Raw genomic sequence first — 24,661 nt, 5'->3', positions numbered from 1 at the left:
TCTGGCACCTTTCCCCTCGGTGCTCGCTGCATCCCAGGGCTCCTCCAAGGGTTTTCCCTGCCTTGGAGCTGGAGCTTTTGCTGCCTTTCAGGGAGTTGTGGTTTAATCCTACCTCAGGGACTGCTTTAGGTCAATGATATCTTGGTGTTCTCTTGCTGTGTTGCATCCACTTCACCCCTGGGGACCCCAGCACAAGGTAATGGTCCCCAGAGGGACCCAGGAGACATTAGGTTTGTCCCAGGGGGGTCTTTAATGGCTCTGGGGACATCGGGATGGCAAATCCGCAGCCCCATCCTTGGCAGCAGCATCCTCAATGGCATCCTGGGGAGCTGTGTCCATGCCCTGCAGCCTTCCAGGACCCTCTCAGCCAGGATGGATCCCTGGGGGGGGGATCCCAGAGTATGGGGGGGGGCTTTTCCCAAGTGCCCAGCACCGGTTGTGGTGTAGAAGGAGTGTTCCTGGGGTTGGTTCTGTTTTTGCCTCACAACCAGGGGTGAAACGCGGGTGCCTCCCCCTGGAGCTGTTCTGGGGTCTCAGAATAAATGTTGGGATGTGTGTGACAGCGGGGGACACGGTGTGACATTGAGAGTGAGTGATAGTGTGAGCAGCAGCTCAGGGAGGGGATCCTGCCCCTCTGCTGTGCGCTGGGGAGACCCCCCTGCAGCCTTGATCCAGCTCTGGGGCAGCAGCACAAGAGGGACCTGGAGCTGTTGGAGCAAGGCCAGAGGAGGCCATGGAGCTGCTGCGAGGGCAGGAGCAGCTCTGCTCTGGAGCCAGGCTGAGAGAGCTGGGCTGGGGCAGCCTGGAGAAGAGAAGGCTCCTGAAGGGGAGACCTTAGAGCAGCTCCAGTGCCTAAAGGGGCTGCAGGGAACCTGGAGAGGGGCTTGGGACAAGGGCCTGTAGGGACAGGCCAAGGGGAATGGCTTGAACCTGCCCGAGGGGAGACTGAGCTGAGCTCTGAGGCAGAAGCTCTTCCCTGTGAGGGTGCTGAGGCGCTGGCACAGGGTGCCCAGAGAAGCTGTGGCTGCCCCATCCCTGGCAGTGCTCAAGGCCAGGTTGGACACAGGGGCTTGGAGCTGGAGGAGCTTTAAGCTCCCTTCAACCCCAACCAGTCAATAACACAGTGCACTGGTATCACCACGCAGTCCCTTGGATGCAGCTTTCTCTCCCCAAAGCCCTGCTGTCAGGTGCCATAGCAACTTGGGGGCTGCACCCCAGTGCTATTGCGCTCCCCAAACTGGAGCAGCTCCTTTTCTCCCCCATGAGCCCAATGACCTTGGCTTCATGTGGCTTTATTAAAGAGGTGACACCGATGCTGCCATCCCGGGGTGGCACATCAGGGTTTGTGAGCAGCACCCTTGTGATGCTCAGCACCCACTGCAAGGTGCTTGCCGATGCCACCACCATCACCACCAGTGTGCAAGCCCTGCAACGGGTTTACCAGCTTCATAGCCAAATAACCCTGTGGGGAGAGACAAGAGGAGCTCAGGGGGGGCTCAATGGGTGGTGAGGTGGGGGGGTAAGGGGGTGGCTGAGCCTCCTGTGCTCACCGGTGCGGCATAGACGAAGGTGAGGAGCAGAGCAAAGAGCAGCAGCAGCGCCAGGCCCAGGCTGATGCGGCCGCGGTGCTGCCGCCAGAGCCCATGGCGCAGGGCATGCAGCGGTGCCTGCACCCACAGGAAGGACCAGTCGGGGCGCCTGTGGGGATGCATGGAATGCAATGCATGGCTTGGGGAAGGAGCTGGGGGTGCTGGGTGATGGAGCTGAGGTTGTACCCATGCAGCCCCCAGCATCCTGGGCTGGGTCAGCACCAGTGCGGCAGCAGGGGCAGGGCAGGGATTGTGACTGGGGGGGCTGCATCTTGAACCCTGTGTTCAGTTCTGGGGCCCTCACTACAAGAGAGACATTGAGGGGCTGGAGCGGGGCCAGAGAAGGGAATGGAGCTGGAGCAGGGCCTGGAGCACAGGGGTGATGGGGAAGGGCTGAGGGACCTGGGGGTTCAGATGAAGAAGAGAAGGCTCAGGGGGGACCTGATGGCTGCCTCCAACTGCCTGACAGGAGGATGGAGCCAGGAGGGGCTGGGCTCTGCTCCCGAGGAACAAGGGATGGGACAAGAGGAACCGGCCTCAAGCTGCACCAGGGCAGGTTTAGATGGAGCTGAGGAACAATTCCTGCCCCAGAGGGTGCTCAGGCATTGGAAGGGTCCCTGCAGGTGCTCACACCCCCTCAGTGCCATGGGGTGGCTGTGGCAGCGCTGGGGTAAGGGTTGGCCCGGGTGACCCTGAAGCCATTTCCCAGCCCCGCTTGGTTCCGTGCCCCCCACAGGGCTCACACTGGCGGCGGCAGCGTTGGGTACATGTTGGGCTCCTGCCGGGCTCTCCCCGCCGGCCGCTCCTCCGCCTCCTTGGCCGTCAGCAGCTCCAGGCTCAGCTCCAGCTTCCCCTGCAGTGTGGATGGGGAGGGGGGGGGTGTTTGTGTGTGCGCTGCACCCGCAGCTCCGAGCCCACGGCCCCGCACCGGCCCCGCACCGGCCCCGCACTCACCGAGAGCCGCCGCTCGCTGCCGCTGTTCGCCACGCAGGGCCACCAGCCCCGCACCTGGCGCTGCCGGAACAGGGACACGCAGGGGGGGGTCTGCGGCCGCCGCCAGGGCCAGGCCCAGGGCCAGCGGCTCCGGGGGGTGCCCGGTAGAGGCAGGGAGCAGCTCCGGGCGTGCGGCGCGGGCAGGGGGAGCCGGGTCAGGTCCAGCTCCAGCACCCCTGGGGGAACGGAACGGAGCGGGGGGCGGCTGCTGGATGGGTGCTGCCGTCACCCGTGGGTGCTGCCGTCCCCTGTGGGTGCTGCCCTTCACTTATGGATGCTTTCCATCACTAGCGGGTGCTTCCTATCATTTGTGGGTGCTGCCATCACCTGTGGGTGCTGCCCTTTATTTGTGGGTGCTCGTCATCATTAGTGGGTCCTTCCTATCAGTTGTGGGTGCTGCTGTCACCCGTGGGTGCTCCTGTCACCCGTGGGTGCTGCCCTTCACTTATGGATGCTCTCCATCATTAGTGGGTGCTTCCTATCAGTTGTGGGTGCTGCCATCACCTGTGGGTGCTGCCCTTCACTTATGGGTGCTCTCCATCACTAGTGGGTGCTTCCTATCATTTGTGGGTGCTGCTATCACCCGTGGGTGCTGCCGTCTCCTGTGGGTGCTCCCATCACCAGTGGGTGCTGCTTTTCACTTATGGGTGATCCTCATCACTAGCGGGTGCTTCCTATCAGTTGTGGGTGCTGCCATCACCTGTGGGTGCTGCCCTTCACTTATGGGTGCTCTCCATCACTAGCGGGTGCTTCCTGTCAGTTGTGGGTGCTGCCATCACCTGTGGGTGCTGCCCTTTATTTGTGGGTGCTCCTCATCACTAGTGGGTGCTTCCTATCATTTGTGGGTGCTGCCATCACCCATGGGTGCTGCCCTTCACTTACGGATGCTCCTCATCACTAGTGGGTGCTCCCCAGCAAACCCAGTTCACAAACCAGCTCTCACCTAGGAAATCATCAGCCGAAAACTTGTCATTGTCCCACACCTGCAGGATGAGCTTCGGGGGCACCTTCAGCACCGTCTCATCCAGGCTCCAGAAATGCTTCTGCAGCAGCAGGGGATGCACAGGGTGGGGGTCACACGAGCTCCCCATGGGTATCCCCCCCCCATCCCATGCTCCCTGCTCACCCTCCCGGGCAGCACACAGCGCTGCTCGGCCGCCAGGTACTCGAAGGGGAACACGAAGCGCCAGTTGAAGGCACCGGACCCATCCAATGACCGGTAATGCACATCCGTGCTCTGCCGCTGCTCCTCCAGCCCCGCCAGCCACCTACGGGCACAGCTTGAATCCCTTCCCCCGGCTCCCAGCCCCTTCTCGCCCCATCCCCGCCGTGCCCTCGGGCTCACCCCGTGATGTAGATGTCGCTCATCTGCTGCCCCACCACGTTCGTGTCCCCCAGGTCCACGTCCCGCGTGTTCCACACCACGCAGCGCAGCTCGTACCTGGTGCGGGGGGGGGTACAGGGGGAAGGAGGGGTCACCTTCACCCCAGTGTGGTCCCATCCCATCCATGCGGCATTGAAGGAGAAGGGGGGGTACAGGGGGAAGGAGGGGTCACCTTCACCCCCGCCTCCACCCCGGTGTGGCCCCATCCCATCCATGCGGCATTGAAGGAGAAGAGGGGGTACAGGGGCAAGGAGGGGTCACCTTCACCCCCCCCCTCCACCCCGGTGTGGCCCCATCCCATCCATGCAGCATTGAAGGAGAAGGGGGGGTACAGGGGGAAGGAGGGGTCACCTTTGTGGTTTTGGTTGGGGGGGGGTACAGGGGGAAGGAGGGGTCACCTTCACCCCCGCCTCCACCCCGGTGTGGTCCCATCCCATCCATGCGGCATTGAAGGAGAAGGGGGGGGTACAGGGGCAAGGAGGGGTCACCTTCACCCCCCCCTCCACCCCAGTGTGGTCCCATCCCATCCATGCGGCATTGAAGGAGAAGGGGGGGTACAGGGGGAAGGAGGGGTCACCTTCACCCCCGCCTCACCCCGTGTGGTTTGGTGGGGGGGGGGGGGGGGTTTCCACCCCGGTGTGGCCCCATCCCATCCATGCGGCATTGAAGGAGAAGGGGGGGTACAGGGGGAAGGAGGGGTCACCTTCACCCCCCCTCCACCCCGGTGTGGTCCCATCCCATCCATGCGGCATTGAAGGAGAAGGGGGGGGTACAGGGGCAAGGAGGGGTCACCTTCACCCCCCCCTCCACCCCAGTGTGGTCCCATCCCATCCATGCAGCATTGAAGGAGAAGGGGGGGTACAGGGGGAAGGAGGGGTCACCTTCACCCCCGCCTCCACCCCGGTGTGGCCCCATCCCATCCATGCGGCATTGAAGGAGAAGGGGGGGTACAGGGGGAAGGAGGGGTCACCTTCACCCCCCCTCCACCCCGGTGTGGTCCCATCCCATCCATGCGGCATTGAAGGAGAAGGGGGGGGTACAGGGGCAAGGAGGGGTCACCTTCACCCCCGCCTCCACCCCAGTGTAGCCCCATCCCATCCATGCGGCATTGAAGGAGAAGGGGGGGTCCTCTCACCTCTGCGGCTTGCGGGGGGTGATGTCAACGGGGGGTCCCGGGGGGCCGAGGTGGATGGGGAACACATCGACCCACATCTGCACCTTGCCCTGCACAGTGTGTGGGGGGGGGTTGGGAGCGGCACCCCAGGGTGTCCCCAGCACCCACACACAGCCTGGGGTCTCTGTCACCCCCCCCCCCGGCACTATCCCATTGGCATCCCCGCTGCAATGGGCTCCCTGTCACCCCAATGTCCCCATCCTTTCATAGCCCAGGGTCCCACCTTGGCCATGTCCTCATCATCCCACTGTCCCCATCACCCCAGGGTCTCTGTGATGTCTCCATGAGGAGCATCCCTCCCTGCCCTGGGGTCCCCATCACCCTATTGTACCCCTAGCATCCCCTTATACCCCAAGGTCTCCATTGTCTCCCTGGCAACCTTTATACCATCACCCCAACATCCATGCAGTCCTCTTGGCATCCTCTTACACCCAATACCCCATCACCATGAGGACCCCATCACCCCCCGCTTACACCCCAAGCTCCCATCACCCCCGTGTCACCCCAAGGGTCTCCATCACCCCATCCCCACCTGCTCCAGCCCGGGCTGGGTGCTGCTGTACAGGGTGCGCGTCTCCAGGTGCTCGGGGACGAGGTGGCAGGCGCGGAGCACGTGTAGGGCCAAGCGCTCTCGGGGCTCCCCATGGTGCTGGTGCTGGGGGGGGCCTCTCTCTGTGGGGCTGAGCCGTCACTAAGGGTAGGGTCCAACCCCCCCACATCCCCCCCAACCCCTCGGCCCCAGCACCCACCGAAGTGGCTGAGGAGGAACCTGTGGTCCCCAAAGATGACCTCGGTGCCCTCGGCGTTGAATTCGGGTGCTGGCAGCCCCTGGGTGCGGGCAAAGTGCTCCAGTGTCTGGCTGGGGGGGAGCTGGTCCCTCCAGCACCCAGGCCCGGCGCTGTGGGGATAATGGGGTGATGCGGAGTCACCCCTTGTGCTGGTTCCCATGTACCCACCACAGCTTCACCCCCTTGTTCCCATCCTCATCATAGAGCCATGGAATGGTTTGGGTTGGAAAGGACCTTAAAGCTCATCCACCTCCAACCCCTGCCATAGAGCAGCTTGCTCCAACCTGGCCTTGAGCACTGCCAGGGATGGGGCAGCCACAGCTTCTCCATTCAACCCATTCCAGTGTCCCACCAACACCAAGGGAAGAACTGCCCGAGATCCCATCCCAATGCCCATTCGCAGCCCTGGGTCCATCCTCCTGATGCCCCCCATGGTACCCACGTGCAGTAGAGCGCAGGGAGCCCACAGTGGGCACGGAAGCGGGAGAGGAGCCGGTTCTCCAGGTCAATGGTGGTGGTGCCGATCTCCTGGTCGGGTGGCACCAGGTCATAGTCCAGCAGTGAGACCCGCAGGTCCTTCTCCAGTGGGATGGTGCCCATCAGCTCGAACACCCTGGTAGTGGGGGTGAAAACCAGTGCTGGGGCTGGCACCCACTGGCATGGGGATTGGGGACCTGTGGGAATGGGGACTGCTGGCACAGGGACTTGGTTGTGTCAGGACTTGGTGGCAGGGAGACCTTCCAGCATGGGCAATGGGGCAATGAGGACCTGCTGGTGTGGGGAATGGAGACCTGGTGGTGCATGGACCCACCAGCATAGGGAATGGGGATCTGGTGGCATGGGGACCTGCTGGTGTGGGGAATGGAGACCTGGTGGCACATGGACCCACCAGCATAGGGAATGGGGATCTGGTGGCATGGGGACCTGCTGGTGTGGGGAAGGAGGTTCTGGTGGCACATGGACCCACCAGTATAGGGAATGGGGATCTGATGGCATGGGGACCTGCTGGTGTGGGGAATGGAGACCTGGTGGCACATGGACCCACCAGTATAGGGAATGGGGATCTGGTGGCATGGGGACCTGCTGGTGTGGGGAATGGAGACCTGGTGGCACATGGACCCACCAGCATAGGGAATGGGGATCTGGTGGCATGGGGACCTGCTGGTGTGGGGAAGGAGGTTCTGGTGGCACATGGACCCACCAGTATAGGGAATGGGGTCTGATGGCATGGGGACCTGCTGGTGTGGGGAAGGAGGTTCTGGTGGCATGGGGAATGGGGATGTGCTGGCGTGGGGAATGGGACTTGATGGCACGGACCCACCCGTATGGGGAATGGAGACCTGGTGGCTGAGTCATCCAGCACCTTCTGGCATGGGGAATGGGGCACGGTGATGCAGTAACATGGGGACCTGGTGCCACAGGGACAAACTGACACAGAGACAATGGGATGGGGGCCAACAGCCCCCCTGGGCACCTCCTCTCATTCCCAGTGCCCGATGCCACCCACCCGGTGCGTACCTCCCAAACACGGGCTCCAGGGTGTTGGGCACGTACTGGTCCCGCTGCCCCAGCGTCTGGGCTCCCAGTGACACACGGATGTAGGGGTCACACTGCAGCAGGAGGTGATGCTCAGAGCGACACGGGGGGGACCGGGGGGGTCACCCATGCCCATCCCATCACCCAGGGGTGCCCGTACCAGCCCGTTCCTGTCGCGGGGGGGGAGGTCGAAGGCCCGCACCACGTAGACCCTGACGAGGCAGCGCTGGGGCTGGCTGGGGGGCAGGTCCTGGAAGCGGCGCGGCGGCGGCGGCTCCGCGGGGTCCTCGGGCACGGGGTAGAGGTGGAGGAGCCCCTGGGAGCCGCCCGCGTTAGCACCGGGGGGGGGGGGCACCGGGGCCCTTTGGGGGGGTGCGGGGGGGCTCGCACCCACCTTGAACTCGGCCACCGGCTGCGGGTCCTCCCCCCCCGCGGCGGCTGCTCCCGGAGGGAAGAGCGGGAAGGAGCGGCAGAAATCCTGGAGCCCCTCGAACTCCGGCACCGCCTCCAGCTCGCAGCTGTAGAGCTGGGGGCCGCGACTGTCCTCGTCCCCAGCCCCATCGCCATCCCCATTCCTGTTCCCATTCCCATCCCCATCCCCATTCTTGTCCCCACCATCATCCCCATTCCCATCCTCATCCCCATTCCCACTGTCATCCCCATTCCCATCCCCATCCTCATCCCCGTCCCCATCCCCATCCCCATTCCCATCCTCATCCCCATTCTCATCCTCATCCCCATTCCCATCCTCATCCTTATCCCCGTTCCCATCTTCATCCCTATTCCTGTCCCCACCATCATCCCCATCCCCATCCCATTCCCATCCTCATCCCCATTATCATCCTCATCCCCGTCCCCGTTCCCATCCTCATCCTTATCCCCATTCCCATCCTCATCCCCATCCCCATTCCCATCCTCATCCCCATTCTCATACTCATCCTCATCCCCATTCTCATACTCATCCCCAGCCCCATTCCCATCCTCATCCTTATCCCTGTTCCCATCCTCATCCCCATCCTGTCCCCATCCATGTCCCCATTCCAATCCTCATCCTTGTCCCCATTCCCGTCCACATCCCCATCCACATCCTCATCCTTAACCTCATCCCCATTCCCATCCTCATCCCCACCACCATTCCCATCCTCATCCTTATCCCCATTCCCATCCTCATCCCCATCCTGTCCCCATCCACATCCCCCATTCCCATCCTCATCCTTGTCCCTGTTCCCGTCGACATCCTCACCCTTAACCTCATCCCCATTCCCATCCTCATCCCCATCCCCATTCCCATCCTTCTCATTCCTGCCCTCTTCCTGTCTCCAGCCCCATTTCAGTGCTTCATCCAAACCCACCTCACCCCATCCCATCCCATCCCCTTCTTCATCCTTGTCCCCGTCCCACCTTCATCCCTGTCCTTGTCCTCATCTCATCTTCAGCCCTGTCCCTGTCCCTAGCCTGTTCCCATCCCAGTCTCCATCCCTGAACTTCTCCCTATCCCTGTCCCATCCCAAGGGTATCACTGCCCTCTTCATCCTGTTCCCATCCCTCACATCATCCTTACCGGATCTTCATCCCTCTGCCCATCTGTGTCCTTGTCCCCAACCACCCCAGTCCCATCCCACCCCATCTCCATCCCTATCCCCATCCCCACCCCTGCCCCAGTGCCCTGGCTCTGCCCCACCTTCAGGCTGTCCCTGCTTGTCCCCCGCCGGCTCTTTGCCTTGTCCCCCAGGGCCGCATAGAACTTGCTCCACCAGTCCTCCTCCTCCTCCCCTTCAGCCTCCTCCTCTGCCTGCGGGGAGCGGGGTGAGGTGGGGACAGCGACAGGGACGGTGTCCCCCGTGTCCCCATCCCTGTGCCCACCTTGTCCTCAGCCTTCGTCTTGCTGATGATCCCAGGCAGTAGCTGCAGCAGCAAAGGGGGTTGCTCAGGGAAACTGAGGCACGGGGATGGGCCCCTCCTGTCCGGGGGTGCCATGGATCCAGGGACTCACCCAGCTTCTCCTCCTCCAAGGAGCGGCTGTGGGGAGCAGAGAGGGGGATAAACCATCCCGAATGTGGGAGCATGGAGCAGGGATAGGGCAGGATGGGGTGAGATGGATGTGATGATTGGGATGGGGTAGGGATGGGGTGGGAGAGGATGGGTGGGTTGAATGGAGTAGGATGGGATGGAATGGGATTGATGGGATGGAATGGGATGGATGGGTTGGATGGAGTGGAATGGGATGGATGGGGTGGGATGGATGGGGTGGAATGGGATGGATGGGGTGGGATGGAATGGAATGGGTTGGGATGGAATGGGATGAATGGGGTGGAATGGGATGGATGCAGTGGATTGGAATGGAATGGGTTGGGATGGAATGGGTTGGGATGGATGGGATGGACATCATGGAATGGGATGTGGTGGGATGGGATGTGGTAGGATGGATGGGTTGGGATGGATGTGATGGATAGGATGGATGGGGTGGGGTGGACGTGGTGGATGGGATGGGATGTGGTAGGATGGATGTGGTAGAATGGATAGGTTGGGATGGATGTGATGGATGGGATGGGGTGGGATGGATGTGGTGGATGGGATATGGTAGGATGGATGGCTTGGAATGGATGTGATGGATGTGATGGATGTGATGGGATGGGATGGGGTGGGATGGATGTGGTGGATGGGATATGGTAGGATGGATGGGTTGGAATGGATGTGATGGATGGGATGGGGTGGGTTGGAATGGATGTGGTGGATGGATGGGAGGGGAGAGGGAGGCAGTAGATCTGTGCAGAGCCATACAGGAGCCATGGGATGAGGTGGGGATGGGTTGGTGTGGATGGGACAGGGCAGGAACGGGGCAGGGCTGTGCAGAGCCGTACCGGAGCCCTGCCGGGGGCCGGGGGGCTGCCCGCGGGGCTGCCGCAGCCCCCGCACACAGGTCTGCCCCACCTCGGGCCGGTACCCGAAGTCCCGCACGTCCAACACCCGCAGCCGCACGGGCGGCATCAGCTCCTGCTCCAGGGGCAGCGTCTGCGGGCAGGCTCAGCGTTAGCGCCGGTACCCGCGGCAGCGCCGGGCCTGCGGGGCTCCCCCCGCTGCGCTCACCAGGACCAGCAGGAAGGCGTTGATGGGGAAGTTGGGGTTGGAGGCGGGGTCGGCGATGGGGGGGGTCCGCAGCACCCGGCCCCCGCACTGCACCTCCAGGCTGGGGGCGCGCACGCTCCCGCGCAGCCCCCGCAGCCCCCACGCCAGCACCTGGGGAAGGGGGGACACCGGTGCGGTCACCCCCCCCCGCTGTGACGGCCCCATCCTTCATCCCTGTCCTTGTCCCCATCCCCAGGACCTTCATCTCTGTCCCCATCCCTGTCCCATTCCTGTCCACATCATGTCACATCCCTGTCCCCACCCCATTCCCCATCCCAGACCTTGTCCATCCCTGTTCCCACCCCATTCCCCATCCCAGACCTTGTCCATCCCTGTCCCCACCCCATTCCCCATCCCAGACCTTGTCCATCCCTGTTCCCACCCCATTCCCCATCCCAGACGTTGTCCATCCTGCCTTCATCCCTGTTCCAACCCGTGTCCTGTCCCCAGCCACCCCTCTCCTTGTCCTTATCTCCATCCCCTTCTTCATCCCTTTCCCCATCCCTGTTCCCACACCATTCCCCATCCCAGACCTTGTCCATCCTCCCTTCATCCCTGTCCCCATCCCACTCCTTGTCTCCTGCCCCAGAACCTTCATCCTGCCTGTTCTACTCCCAATCACTATTCAACCTCCATCCCCATTCCCATCCCACCGTTGTCCCTTTTCCTATCTTGTTCCCATCCCATTCCCCATCCCAGACCTTCTCCATCCTGCCTTCAACCCTGTACCAATCCATGTCCTTATTCCCAGCCACCCTTGACCCCATCCCATCCCATCCCCTTCCTCATCCCTCTCCCTGTCTCTCACCTCCAGGGCCATCGGCCTCAGGACTGGCCGCACACCCATAGGGATGCTGAAGATTCCCTGTCTCCAAGGGGGGGAGCTGACCTGCGCCAGGGCCCCATCCTGCCGGGGGTCAGGACACCACGATGACAATGGGACCCATCACCTGGGTGCCCCCCGCCCCAACCCGCCCTCTGCAGCCCCTCACCTCGGTGTCGTGCAGCAGCTCAAAGGCAGCCAACAGCTCCCCAGCGCGTCCCCTGGATCCCAGTAGTGGGTAACGCTGGAGCCGGGGGGGCCGCCGGTGCCCCACATCCAACCAAACATCTGGGGTGCACACGCTCCTCCCCAGGAAATCACCAGCACCCTGCAAGGCATTGCTTGGGCATGGGTGCTCCCTGCACCCATGGGTGTCGTTCCCCCCCCACCCATGGGTACCATACCCCTCCATCCTGGTCGAACACCTCCACCACCACAGCGGGGGGCCCATCCTGGACATCCCGGGGGTCCCCATAGAGCAGCACCCGGTGGAAAAGCAGCGTCTGGTCCCAAAGCGGGTCCAGGGTGCGGGGCAGCACCTGTGTGCTCTGACTGATGTACACGAAGGAGACGTGGGCGACGGGGTCTGCGTGATAGAGACACCATCAGCACCATGGGTACCCCCCTTGGGGTGGGCACCATGGGATGGGGGGGGTCCCACCTGCAGTGGATTTGGTGCCGTGGGGCGACAGCTCCAGTGCCTGGAAGATGTAGCAGCGGAGCTGGAAGAAGTTGGGACCTGTGGGAGAGGCAGGAGCTGGTAGAGGGTCCTGAGACCCCCCCCATCCCATCCCGGGGCTGTCCCAGTCCCCCCCAGTGCCCCCGGGGCTCACGCTGGAAGGTGCAGAGGATGAGGGGCAGCGCCTGCTCCTGGGCGGACTGGAACAAGCCCCGTGTCTTCTGCTCCGCTGCAGGCGGCTCCTCCTCCCCGGCCGTGTCCTCCGTGTCCTGCGGGGGATGCAGGGTGTGGGGTGGGATGTGGGGTGCGGGGTCCCCATGGACCTGCTGTCACCCAGACCTGCATGGCGCTGCCACATGTCCTGTTGCCCCGGGATTGATCCATCTCCACACCACTCCATCCCTCTGTCCCTGCATCCCTCCATCCCTCTGTCCCTGCATCCCTCACCCATCCCTCTGTCCTGCATCCCTCACCCATCCCTCCATCCCTCTGTCCCTGCATCCCTCATCCATCCCTCTGTCCCTGCATCCCTCATCCATCCCTCTGTCCCTCTGTCCCTGCATCCTTCATCCATCCCTCTGTCCCTGCATCCCTCATCCCTCACCCATCCCTCTGTCCCTGCATCCCTCACCCACCCCTCCAACCCTTTTGTCCCTCCCTGCATCCCCCCATCTTTCCATCTCTCTGTCCTTCCACCCCTTAATCTCTTTGTCCCTCCATCCCTCTCTCCTGCATTCCTCCTTCCCCACCATCCCTCCATCCTTCTGTCTCTCCCTCATCCATCCCTGGATCCCTCTGCCCTTCCACCCCTTCTTCATCCCTGTCCCTGCATCATTCCATCCCTCCATCGATTTGTTCCTCCATCCTTCCATCCCTCTCTCCCTTCATTCCTCCCTCCATCCCACTATCCCTCTATGCCTCTGTCCCTGCATTCCTCATCCATCCTTCCATCCCTCCATCCCTCTCTCCCTTCATTCCTCCCTCCATCCCCCTATCCCTCCATCCCTGCCTCCCTCATCCATCCTCCATCCCTCCACCCCCTGTCCCCCAGCTCCCTCCCTGTCCCCCTTCCAGTACCGGGGACCCCTCGAGGAGGAATAGGGGCGCCACGGTGGGGGGCTGCGCGGGCACCATGTGCCGGTGCCAGCAGCGCCGCCGGCAAACGTCGCCCGCCCGCTGCTGCAGGTGGAAGCGCCTGCTCCATAGGGATCCGTATTCCCAGGCCTCGGAGCCGGCCGCAGACTCGGTTCGGTGCTGTGGGGACACGGGCACGGGGGGCAGGAGACAGGGTGGCAAGAGGACAGCGTCGTATGGGGACAGGGTGGCACAGGGACAACATGCACAAGGGGGGGTACAGGGCTGCTCACACCACTGCACTGGTGGGTGGGCAAAGGCATGGTCCTGCCACCCAATCCTGCCACCGCGTCGCTGCAACCACATCCCTGTTATCCCCATTGTGCCACCTCCATCCCTTTCCCTCCTGTCCCTGTCATCCCCACCCTGCCACCCTCATCCCTGCCACCACATCCCTGTTATCCCCATTGTGCCCCCTCCATCCCTGTCCCCCCCATCCCTGTTATCCCCACCCTCCCACCCTCATCCTTGCCACCACATCCCTGTTATCCCCATTGTGCCCCCTCCATCCCTGTCCCCCCATCCCTTTTATCCCCATTGTGCCCCCTCCATCCCTGTCCCCCCATCCCTTTTATCCCCATTGTGCCCCCTCCATCCCTGTCCCCCCATCCCTTTTATCCCCATTGTGCCCCCTCCATCCCTGTCCCCCATCCCTGTTATCCCCATTGTGCCCCCTCCATCCCTGTCCCCCCCATCCCTGTCCCCCCCATCCCTGTCCCCCATCCCTGTTATCCCCATTGTGCCCCCTCCATCCCTGTCCCCCCATCCCTGTTATCCCCATTGTGCCCCCTCCATCCCTGTCCCCCCATCCCTGTTATCCCCATTGTGCCCCCTCCATCCCTGTCCCCCCATCCCTGTCATCCCTACCCTGTCACCTTCATCCCTGTCCCCCCATCCCTGTATCCCCATTGTCCCCCTCCATCCCTGTCCCCCCATCCCTGTTTTCCCCCCCCCCCCCCTTCCCCCCATCCCTGTCCATCCCTCCCCTCTCTGTCACCCCCATCCTTACCCCATCCCTGTCCCCCCATCCCTGTTATCCCATTGTCTCCCTCCATCCCTGTCCCCATCCCTGTTATCCCCATTGTCCCCCTCCATCCTGTCCCCTCCCTGTTATCCCCATTGTGCCCCCTCCATCCCTGTCCCCCCATCCCTTTTATCCCCATTGTGCCACCTCCATCCCTGTCCCCCCATCCCTTTTATCCCCATTGTGCCCCCTCCATCCCTGTCCCCCCATCCCTGTCATCCCTACCCTGTCACCTTCATCCCTGTCCCCCATCCCTGTTATGCCCATCCCTGCCACCTCAATTCATGTCACCCCCATCCTTCCACCCCATCCCTGTCGCCCCAGTCCCTGCCATCCCCATCCCCACCACCGCATCCCTGTCCCTGTCCCCATGGCCCGGACCAGCTGTAGGAAGGTGGCCACATCCTGCTCCGGTCCCTGTACGCTGGGGACCCTGCGGCGGGTGCGCAGCCAGCGCCGGCGCCGGTGTGTGTGGTAGGTCTTCTCTGTGGGGTGCCAGGCTGCTGGGGGGCTGCCAGGGCCCACGCTCACCCCGTACTCCCAACCTGCGGCACCGGGTGTCACCATCAGCACCGTCACCATCACCCTCCCCACCCCGGGGTTCCCTATGGGGTCACCACCGCTCACCAGCCTCATCCACGGCCCCCATCACATCCACCCTCCAGCCGTCGCTGACGTGCCATCCTTGGGGACACAGCACCTCCTCCTTGCGGGGCACCTCCTCCCCGCTCTGCAAAGCCGGGTTGGAGCTGAGCCCTGATGCACTCGGGTCCCCCCCCCCTGCTTGTCCCCACGCTGTCCCCCACTCACAGCATCGGTGCTGGCCACGGTGGCGGGTCCCCAGTCCCCATCAGGCCGCCGGCTCTCGTTCTCATAGACCTCCTCCAGCACCTCACCCACGTTGGTCTCTGTGTCCAGCAGCAGCCTGGGGCAGGGAGGGGAGCACAAGGGGACAACGGTGGTGGCATCACCCTCGCTGATGCCCCCCGGGTGTCACCACCCTCCTATGGCCTCACCGGCGCTGGGGCTCCACGGTCCAGGGTCCATCCCATCGCCAGCCCCTGGGGGGCCGGATGCGGTGCCGAGGGAGCCCGGCTCTGCCCGCGCCGTCGGAGAAGCACGGGGAGCCCGTGAGCCCTCGGGCACCCCATTTACCCAACAGCTTGGTCTGGTTCTCGTACTGGGGGAGCGGGGAGCACGGGTGAGGGGCGCTGGGGGCACCATGGCGGGGGTCCCCCATGTGTGTGTGTCCCCCCATCGGCACTCACGGTCTCGGCGTAGACGCGCAGGGAGCCCTCGATGAGCCGGGGCAGGTCCCCGCTGTCGGCCACCGGCCCCAGCCACAGCCGAAGCCGGAGCTGGGCATGGATGGTCCCGGAGCTCTGCGCACCAAGGGGGGATGAGGGCAGGGGAACGGGGGGATATGGGGGGACATGGGGGGGGTGTGGAGAAGGTTTAAAGGGATATAGGGGACAAAAAGGGGATGTGGAAGGGATAGGGAGGGATACAGAGGGCACATAGGGGGATATTGGGTGGACACGGGGCATGGGGGGGGACATGGGGAAGATATAGAGGGGGCACATGGAGCAGACATGGAGGGGATGTGGAAGGGGGCAAAGAGGAGACATGGAGTGGAGCAGAAGGAACACGAAGGGGATGTATTGGGGCGCAAAGGGGACATGGAGGGGACACAGAGGGACATGGAGGGGATGTGGAAGGGGGCAGAGAGGAGACATGGAGTGGAACAGAAGGAACACAAAGGGGATGTATTGGGGCGCAAAGGGGACATGGAGGGGACACAGAGGGACATGGAGGGGATGTGGAAGGGGGCAGAGAGGAGACATGGAGTGGAACAGAAGGAACACGAAGGGGATGTATTGGGGTGCAAAGGGGACATGGAGGGGACACAGAGGGACATGGAGGGGATGTGGAAGGGGGCAGAGAGGAGACATGGAGTGGAACGGAAGGAACACGAAGGGGATGTATTGGGGCGCAAAGGGGACATGGAGGGGACACAGAGGGGCATGGAGGGAACACAGAAGGGACATGGAGCAGAAATGAAGAGGATGTGGCGGGGACATGGAGAGGATCAGATGGAGGTGACAGAGAGAGGGGAGCAGGGGAGACATGGAAGGGGATATAAAAGGGCACAGAGGGGACACGGAGCAGACATGGAAGGGACACAAGGGGATATGGAGAGTGCATGGACAGGACACAGAAGGGAGGTGGAGGGGACACACAGGACACAGAGGGGGCACGGAGGGGCTGTGGTGTTCCTACCACCAGGAAGAGCGTCAGGAGCCTCCCACAGAACCTGCCGCAGGCGTCGGGGCCGCGCCGGGAGAACATGATGTCAGGAGCGGGGATACGGGCACAGGCCACGCGCCGCTCGCCCCGCAGCATCCACAGCAGCACATCGGGGACAGCGGCCTGCGGCTGCGGGGACAGAGGCGCAGCGGTGGGCTGAGACCGGCCACAGCTCATCACAGTGATGAGCCCCAGAACCCCCTTAGCCTCACCTCCCCAGCCATTGCAGCAGGCTGAGACCGGCCACAGCTCATCACAGCGATGAGCCCCATCATCTCCCATAGCCTCACCTCCACAGCCATTGCAGCAGGCTGAGACCGGACACAGCTCATTACAGTGATGAGCCTCAGATCCCCCCTTATCCTCACCTCCACAGCCATTGCAGCAGGCTGACACCAACCACAGTTCATCACAGCAATGATCCCCATGTACCCCCATATCCTCACCTCCACAGCCCTTGCAGCAGGCTGAGACCAACCACAACTCATCACAGCGATGATCCCCATGTAACCCCATATCCTCACCTCCACAGCCATTGCAGCAGGCTGACACCAACCACAGCTCATCACAGCGATGATCCCCATCTCCTCCCCATATCCTCACCTCCACAGCCATTGCAGCAGGCTGACACCAACCACAGCTCATCACAGCGATGATCCCCATGTACCCCCATATCCTCACCTCCACAGCCATTGCAGCAGGCTGAGACCGGCCACAGCTCATCACAGTGATGAGCCCCATCTCCCCCCCATATCCTCACCTCCACAGCCATTGCAGCAGGCTGAGACCGGCCACAGCTCATCACAGTGATGAGCCTCAGATCGTCCCCATATCCTCACCTGCACAGCCATTGCAGCAGGCTGAGACCAACCTCAGCTCATCACAGTGATGATCCCCATGTACCCCCATATCCTCACCTCCACAGCCATTGCAGCAGGCTGAGACCGGCCACAGCTCATCACAGCGATGATCCCCATGTACCCCCATATCCTCACCTCCACAGCCATTGCAGCAGGCTGAGACCGGCCACAGCTCATCACAGCGATGATCCCCATGTACCCCCATATCCTCACCTCCACAGCCATTGCAGCAGGCTGAGACCGGCCACAGCTCATCACAGCGATGATCCCCATGTACCCCCATATCCTCACCTCCACAGCCATTGCAGCAGGCTGAGACCGGCCACAGCTCATCACAGCGATGATCCCCATGTACCCCCATATCCTCACCTCCACAGCCATTGCAGCAGGCTGAGACCGGCCACAGCTCATCACAGCGATGAGCCCCATGTACCCCCATATCCTCACCTCCACAGCCATTGCAGCAGGCTGAGACCGGCCACAGCTCATCACAGGGATGATCCCCATGTACCCCCATATCCTCACCTCCACAGCCATTGCAGCAGGCTGAGACCGGCCACAGCTCATCACAGGGATGATCCCCATGTACCCCCATATCCTCACCTCCACAGCCATTGCAGCAGGCTGAGACCGGCCACAGCTCATCACAGGGATGATCCCCATGTACCCCCATATCCTCACCTCCACAGCCATTGCAGCAGGCTGAGACCGGCCACAGCTCATCACAGCGATGATCCCCATGTACCCCCCCATATCCTCACCTCCACAGCCATTGCAGCAGGCTGAGACCGGCCACAGCTCATCACAGTGATGATCCGCATGTACCCCCTTATCCTCACCTCCACAGCCATTGCAGCAGGCTGAGACCGGCCACAACTCATCACAGCGATGATCCCCATGTACCCCCTTAGCCTCACCTCCACAGCCATTGCAGCAGGCTGAGACCGGCCACAGCTCATCACAGTGATGAGCCCCATCTCCCCCCCATATCCTCACCTCCACAGCCATAGCAGCAGGCTGAGACCGGCCACAACTCATCACAGCGATGAGCCCCATCTCCTCCCCATATCCTCACCTCCACAGCCATTGCAGCAGGCTGACACCAACCACAGCTCATCACAGGGATGATCCCCATGTACCCCCATATCCTCACCTCCACAGCCAGTGCAGCAGGCTGAGACCGGCCACAGCTCATCACAGCGATGATCCCCATCTCCCCCCCATATCCTCACCTCCACAGCCAGTGCTCCCATGCTCCTCAGCCAGGCCTCAGCCATGGGCAGCAGCGTCCCGCATCCATCCTGTGGGTTCACCGCCGCCGCCGCCGTCCCCACGCGCCGCAGCAAGTGGAGCCGCGCGGCACGGAGATGGGTGTCCAATGGTGTCGGGGTGGGCTGAGCGTCCAGCTGCGCCAGCACCCGCCTGCGAGCACATCCCCCACCCAAAGCACCCCGGTTTGGTCCAAAAATGCCCCGTTTTACCCCAAAATGCCCCGTTTTACCCCAAAAATGCCCCATTTTACCCCAAAAATACCCCGTTTTACCCCAAAAATGCCCCATTTTACCCCAAAATTGCCCCATTTTACCCCAAAAATGCTCCGTTTTACCCCAAAACCTCTTCCTTTCCGCCTCTCCAAAATACAGTTCCCGCCCCCCAAAATCATAAAATCATAGAATCATAGAATGATACCCCATTTCCCCTTCAAAATATAGCTCTCCCGCACAAATCCCCCACTTTCCTCCCCAAATGCCCCGTTTTCCACTCCAGTTGCCCTGTTTTCCCCATAAACGCTTTGCTCCCCCCTCAATATACATCTCCATTGCCCAAAACACCCCGGTTTGCCCCAAAATGCCCTGTTTCCCACTCCATTTGCCTGTTTCCCCCCCGAAATGCTTCATTCCCACCCCCAAAACTCCTGTTTCCCCCTCAAAATACAGTTTCTGTCCCCAAAATACCCTGTTCCCCCCCCAAAATACAGTTCACCGCCTCCTTTCCCCCTCCGAATACAGCTCCTTCCCCAAATGCCCACCTTGCCCATCCAGTTGCTCTGTTTTCCCTAAAAAATGCTTAATTCCACCCCAAAAATGCCCCGTTTCCTCCTCAAAATGCAATTCCCACCCACAAAACGCCCCGTTGTCCCCCAAAATGCCCCATTTCCCTCCCAAATCCCCTATTTCCCCCCAAAGTGTCCCATTTCCTCCCCAAACCGCACTTCCATCCCAGTTTCTCTTTTTCCACCCCAAATGCCCCTTTTTCCCCCACCCCATACCCAATTTTCCCTTCCATTGTCCCATTTTTCCCAGCATGTCCCATTTTCACCCTCAAGATCCCATTGTCCTCAAAAGTGCCTCATTTTTCCTTCCAATACCTCATTCTGCCCCCAAATACCCCATTTTCCTTCCCCAATTCCCCTATTTCCCCTCCATTGCTCCGTTGTCCTCTAGAATTCCTCATTCCCCCCCAAATTCCCATTTCCCCCCAAAAAAACCTCAATTTTCCCCCTGTTGTCCCATTTTTACCCCTGTTGTCCCATTATCCCCTAAAATTCCTCATTTCCCCCCCATACACCCCATTCCTCCCCCCCAGTACCCCATCTCCCCATCCCAAACAGGGGGGTGTCCCCCTCTTTGTGACCCCCATGTCCCCCTATTGACCTGCAGTCCCCCACCAGCTCCTGCAGCAGCCTCCTGCCAATGTCCCCTTCAGTGTCCCCATGGGCTCTCCGCAGTTCCTTCACGTTCTTCTCCTATGGGGATGCCCCCCATAATCATTCCCAATGTGTGTGCATGGAGATGGGGGTCACCCCTCCATCACCCATGGGTGCTCACCAGCCGCCGGCACACGGCACGCAGGAGGTTTAGGGCATCCCAACGGTGAGCAGCATCCTCCCAGGACGAGGTGACGGTCACCACCGGTTTGTCCCCGTACCATGGTAGGTAATGGTAGCGGTTGCCTGCATCCAGAGGGCGTTGAGCATCCCATGGGATGCGCATCCCATCCCATCCCATCCCATCCCATCCCATCCCATCCCATCCCATCCCATCCCCTGCTCACCATCAAAGACAGGACAACCGTGTGGGGTGATGGAGGCAGCCGGCTTGCAGGTGACATCGCCCGTGTCCCCATGGTTACCCAGGCTGAGCTCGAAGCGCAGGAGCTCAGGGCCCGCTGGTACCATGGTGGCCGAGTAGAAGACCCCGCAGAGGCCGAACCGGTGGCGGGGTAAGTGAGACTAAGGCAGGGAAAAAAAAGGGTGAAAATAGCCCCAAAATGGTCAAAATTCCCTTCAAAATAAGGCAGAAAAACCCCGGCGATGGCATCACCCACCTGCACCCGGATGACGTCCTCCAGGTTAATGGTGCCGCGCTGGTGCCCATCTGGGGACCCCATATGGGTGCTGAGCTCCAGCAGCACCCGGCCGCGATAAGCCACGTTGGTGTACTGTAAAATAAGGGTGGGGGTGACTGGGTGTTGTGTGTCCCCCCCCACCCCCAAAATGGGTGCTGTCCCCCCCCGCCAATGCTCACAGCGCTGGATGTCCTCGCAGCATCCGCACGGGGACCATAGAAGGGGAGGAAGCAGGGTCCGAAGCAGGGTAAGAAGCCGGGGGTCCCCTCTAGGGGTGAAAAAGAGGGGTTTAAAAGGGGGGGGGCTGGGTGCTGGGGGACCCCCCCTAAGGGTGCACCCTGCTTACCCTCACACTCAGCACCAGCAGAGGAGATGTGGGAGAGGTGAAGGGTGGCGGTGCCCAGGACCTTGCTGCTGCGGGGCCTATGGGTGGGCAATGAAAGGGATGGGGGGTCCCCCATAAATAGGGGGCTCCCCCAAAAAAGGGGTCCCCAAAACCTAAGGAGGTGCTCAAAAGGCACGGGGATGGCCCAGAAAATGGGGGGGTTCCCCTCAAAATGGGGTTCCCCTAAAATTGATGCCCCAAAGCCAGGGGGAGTGCCCCAAAAGCAGGGGTTCCTTCACTTACCCACTGAGGATGGCCAACTGGATCTCATCGCAGATGGGGGGCAGCTTTGGAAAGACACAAAAGCGGGGTGTGGGGGGTGATGAAATGGGGGTGCCCCCCACTTTTTGGGGTACCTTTTGGGAGTACCCCAGCATTGGGGTGGGGGGGGGTGGAGGAGGATCCTCACCCGCAGTGGGAAGAAGAAGACCTCGTTCCACACCGGGTTGGGGCTTGGGGGCATCACTTGGGTGCAGAGCTGCGTGGGGCAGAGCTATGAGCCCCTCACCGCGGCATCGGGCCCACACCCCCCCCCCCCATGGCCCCGCACCCACCGTCCTGCCCGCAAAGCCGGCCCGCACCGCAGCCGCCACGAAGCTCCTCTTGCCTCTGACCGAGGGGAGGCAGTGCAGGGCTGGCTCCGCTGCACCGGGGTGGGGAGAGGTTGGCAATGGAGGGTGCTCGAGATCCAACCAGCCCCAAAACCAACCCAAAACCAACCCAAAATCAACCCAACCCCCCCAAAACCAACCCAAAACCAACCAAAATCCCCCAAAACCAACCACCCCCCCAAACCAACCCAAACCCCACCCAAAACTCACCCAAACCAACCAAATCTGCCTCCAAAACCAACCCAAAACCAACTCAAAACCCACCCAAAAAAACCAAACCTGCCTCCAAAACCAACCCAAAAACAACCCAAAAACCAAACCTGCCTCCAAAACCCTCCCCAAACCCACTCAAAACCCTCCCCAAACCAACCCAAAATTCATTCAACCCCCCCCAAAGCCCCCTCAAAACCCACCCAAAACTCATCCAAAACCTACCCAAACCCAACCAAAACCACCTCCAAAACCAACCCCAAAACCATTGAAAACCACCTCCAAAACCTTCCCAAAACCCACTCAAACCCCTCCTAAACCCTCCCAAAACTCATTCAAAACCTACCCAAACCCAACCAAAACCATCCAAAACCAACCCCAAAACCCTCCCAAAACCCACCCAAAACTCATCCAAAACCACCCCAAACCCAACCAAAACCGCCTCCAAAACCTTCCCAAAACCCACCCCAAATGCTCCCCAAACCCATCCAAAACCAACCCAAACCCAACCGAAACCACCTTCAAAACCAACCCCAAACCCATTGATAACCACCTCCAAAACCACCCCAAACCCAACCAAAACCGCCTCCAAAACCCACCCCAAATGCTCCCCAAACCCATCCAAAACCAACCCCAAAACCCTCCCAAAACCCACTCAAACCCCTCCTAAACCCCCCCAAAACCACCCCAAAATTCCCCTAAACCAACCCCAAACCCCCCCAGACCCACCTAGGGGCAGGTCCTCAGCGCGGTAGATGCGGAGCTGCAGCGTGGCAGCGCACGGCGATGGCTGCAGCAGGTTGGCCTCCACATCCTTATCTCCCTCTGGTTCCTCCTCCTCCTTATGGAAGGGACATGGGATAATGGGGATCCCAGACCCCCCTTCCCATATCCATGGGGTTTTGGGGGGATGAGGGGCTCACCAGCACCGGCTCTCCAGCACGGAGCACGGCCATGCTCACACGGAGGTACCCACAGGAACCAGCATCGGGGCACTGGGGATCCTGCAGGCTCAGCCACTTCCAGCTCAAGCTGTGTCCTGGGATGATGGGAGCCCCCCATGGTCACGCTGGTGTCACCCCAGTGTCACCCTGCTGTCACCCCAACCCTCCCACCTACCTGGTGCGTGGTAGACGGTGCCAACATCCAGCTGTGGGGACGGCAAAGGGGTGAGAGCTGAACCATGGGGAGATGCCCCATTCCCAAGTCACCTCCTCACCTGGAAGACGCCGATGATGGCTTTAAAGCGGATGGCTCTGGAGTTCAGCACCTGTGACAGGAGGGGGGACATGGCATCAGGGCCACCCCGATGTCCCCATCCCGTTTAGTGCCACCAATCCCACCCCGCACCTGGATGCGGATGGGCTCCATCAGCATCTGCTCCAGTGTCTGGTGGAAGCTTTGGTAAAACACCTGGAAAACAGGCAAAAAGGGGGTGAGGATGGAGCGAGGGGACAGCAGTGCATCCCTGTATCCCCACCCCAGTGTCACCTCGTTGTAGTAGGGGTTGTTCCCCACACGGATCCTGGTCCTGAAGCGATGCTGGCCGATGAAAACCATCACCACCGGCTTGATGTTATTGCCCTGGAGCTGGTGGCCCTCAATGACCCTCACCCGTACCTATGGGACAGGCATGGTGGTCACTGGGTGCGACATCACCTCTGGGTACCACTGCACCCATGGGTGCCATACCTGGAACTCCTCTTTACCCCCTGCCCGGGGCTTGCTAGGAGAGTGCATGGGTGGCACTGGTGACACCGGTGGTGGTGGCACCCGTCGTTGCATGGGGACCGTGGCATCTCCATCCGTGCCATGGGGGACGTAGAAGCAGCAAAGGGTGATGGTGCACTGCAAAAGGATGGGTGGCACCCTAAACCGTGCTGGTGGCACCCTAGGGTGCTGCTGGGGTGGGGGGGGGTGCATTGGTGGGTGCTCACCCCTGTGGGCTGCCCATTGGAGTCCATCAGTGGCACTTGGCTTAGGGACAGCGGCAGCTTGGGGTCGGCCACCAACTGGTCCAGTGACACCGTGGTGGCACCCAGGTCCCTGCGGGGACAGAGGGGACAAGGTGAGGGTGCCCACGCTGTGGATGTTCCCCCCAGGGTGCCCACCCATGGGTGCTACTCACCCCCAGGGTGCCGGCTGGCCCCAGTGCCGCAGGCGCAGGCTCAGGTTGGTCTTGGGGCGCAGGGGACGCGCACCCAGTGGCCATGCCAGTGTCTATGGTGGGAGGGACAGAGGGGACAAGGGCTCAGTGGGGGGGGGACATCAGCATCCCCGTGCCACCACAGGGGGTCACCTCACCTCGTTCCATGTGGGGCTGTGCTCCTCTGGCACCACCCGGGTGCTCCTGGGGACCCCTGCGAGGGGGAACACGGTGGTGGCACATCAAGAGGGGGGACATGGGTGCTGTCCCCAGGGAGGGCTGGCACCGCGATGCCACCATGGGGTGTCCCCCCCCCTTGTCCTCAGCATACCTCTGAAGCAGGCAGACACATATACCCCAGGCCCGGAACCGGTTGCGCCAGGGATGTGGGCATTGGCCACCAGCAGCCGCAGCATGGCCACATCCCCAGTGCCACGATGCCACCGAGCCTCTGTCACTGGGGTGTTGTCACCACGGTGCTGGGATGCGTTCCAGAACGGCACCGGGTTGCTATGAGCCCCGTCGCCATGGGTTGCTGGGTACC

General features: G+C 61.8%; 1 protein-coding gene across 1 annotated transcript; it reads right to left on the bottom strand.

Annotated features, from left to right (window-relative positions):
• Positions 1-1,336: 1,336 nt before the first annotated feature.
• Positions 1,337-24,560, bottom strand: FER1L5 (fer-1 like family member 5). Its single transcript, XM_061348281.1, has 50 exons — positions 24,449-24,560; positions 24,276-24,331; positions 24,100-24,191; positions 23,909-24,017; positions 23,664-23,819; positions 23,463-23,591; positions 23,322-23,384; positions 23,191-23,241; positions 23,091-23,121; positions 22,895-23,010; positions 22,701-22,812; positions 21,705-21,793; positions 21,560-21,628; positions 21,394-21,437; positions 21,112-21,188; positions 20,945-21,033; positions 20,745-20,858; positions 20,472-20,649; positions 20,246-20,370; positions 20,072-20,163; positions 18,650-18,839; positions 16,531-16,686; positions 15,519-15,632; positions 15,267-15,430; positions 15,061-15,175; positions 14,878-14,980; positions 14,632-14,795; positions 13,170-13,346; positions 12,247-12,361; positions 12,075-12,152; positions 11,818-11,999; positions 11,583-11,741; positions 11,399-11,497; positions 10,552-10,701; positions 10,326-10,476; positions 9,146-9,333; positions 7,859-7,990; positions 7,625-7,780; positions 7,447-7,538; positions 6,371-6,541; positions 5,890-6,038; positions 5,673-5,812; positions 5,102-5,190; positions 3,928-4,023; positions 3,709-3,850; positions 3,526-3,625; positions 2,544-2,758; positions 2,333-2,442; positions 1,551-1,698; positions 1,337-1,462 (listed from the first exon to the last, which is right to left on the bottom strand). The coding sequence occupies exons 1-50, from the start codon at positions 24,531-24,533 to the stop codon at positions 1,337-1,339; spliced, it is 6,048 nt and encodes a 2,015-aa protein (XP_061204265.1). The 5' UTR covers positions 24,534-24,560.
• Positions 24,561-24,661: the final 101 nt, after the last annotated feature.

This window comes from Neopsephotus bourkii, unplaced genomic scaffold, assembly GCF_033783945.1.
Source record: "Neopsephotus bourkii isolate Nb327-2 ecotype Australia unplaced genomic scaffold, CSIRO-AGI_Nbou_v1 NB_346, whole genome shotgun sequence".
Taxonomy (NCBI): Eukaryota; Metazoa; Chordata; class Aves; order Psittaciformes; family Psittacidae; genus Neopsephotus; species Neopsephotus bourkii.
This window is presented reverse-complemented; position numbering and strand designations above follow the sequence as displayed.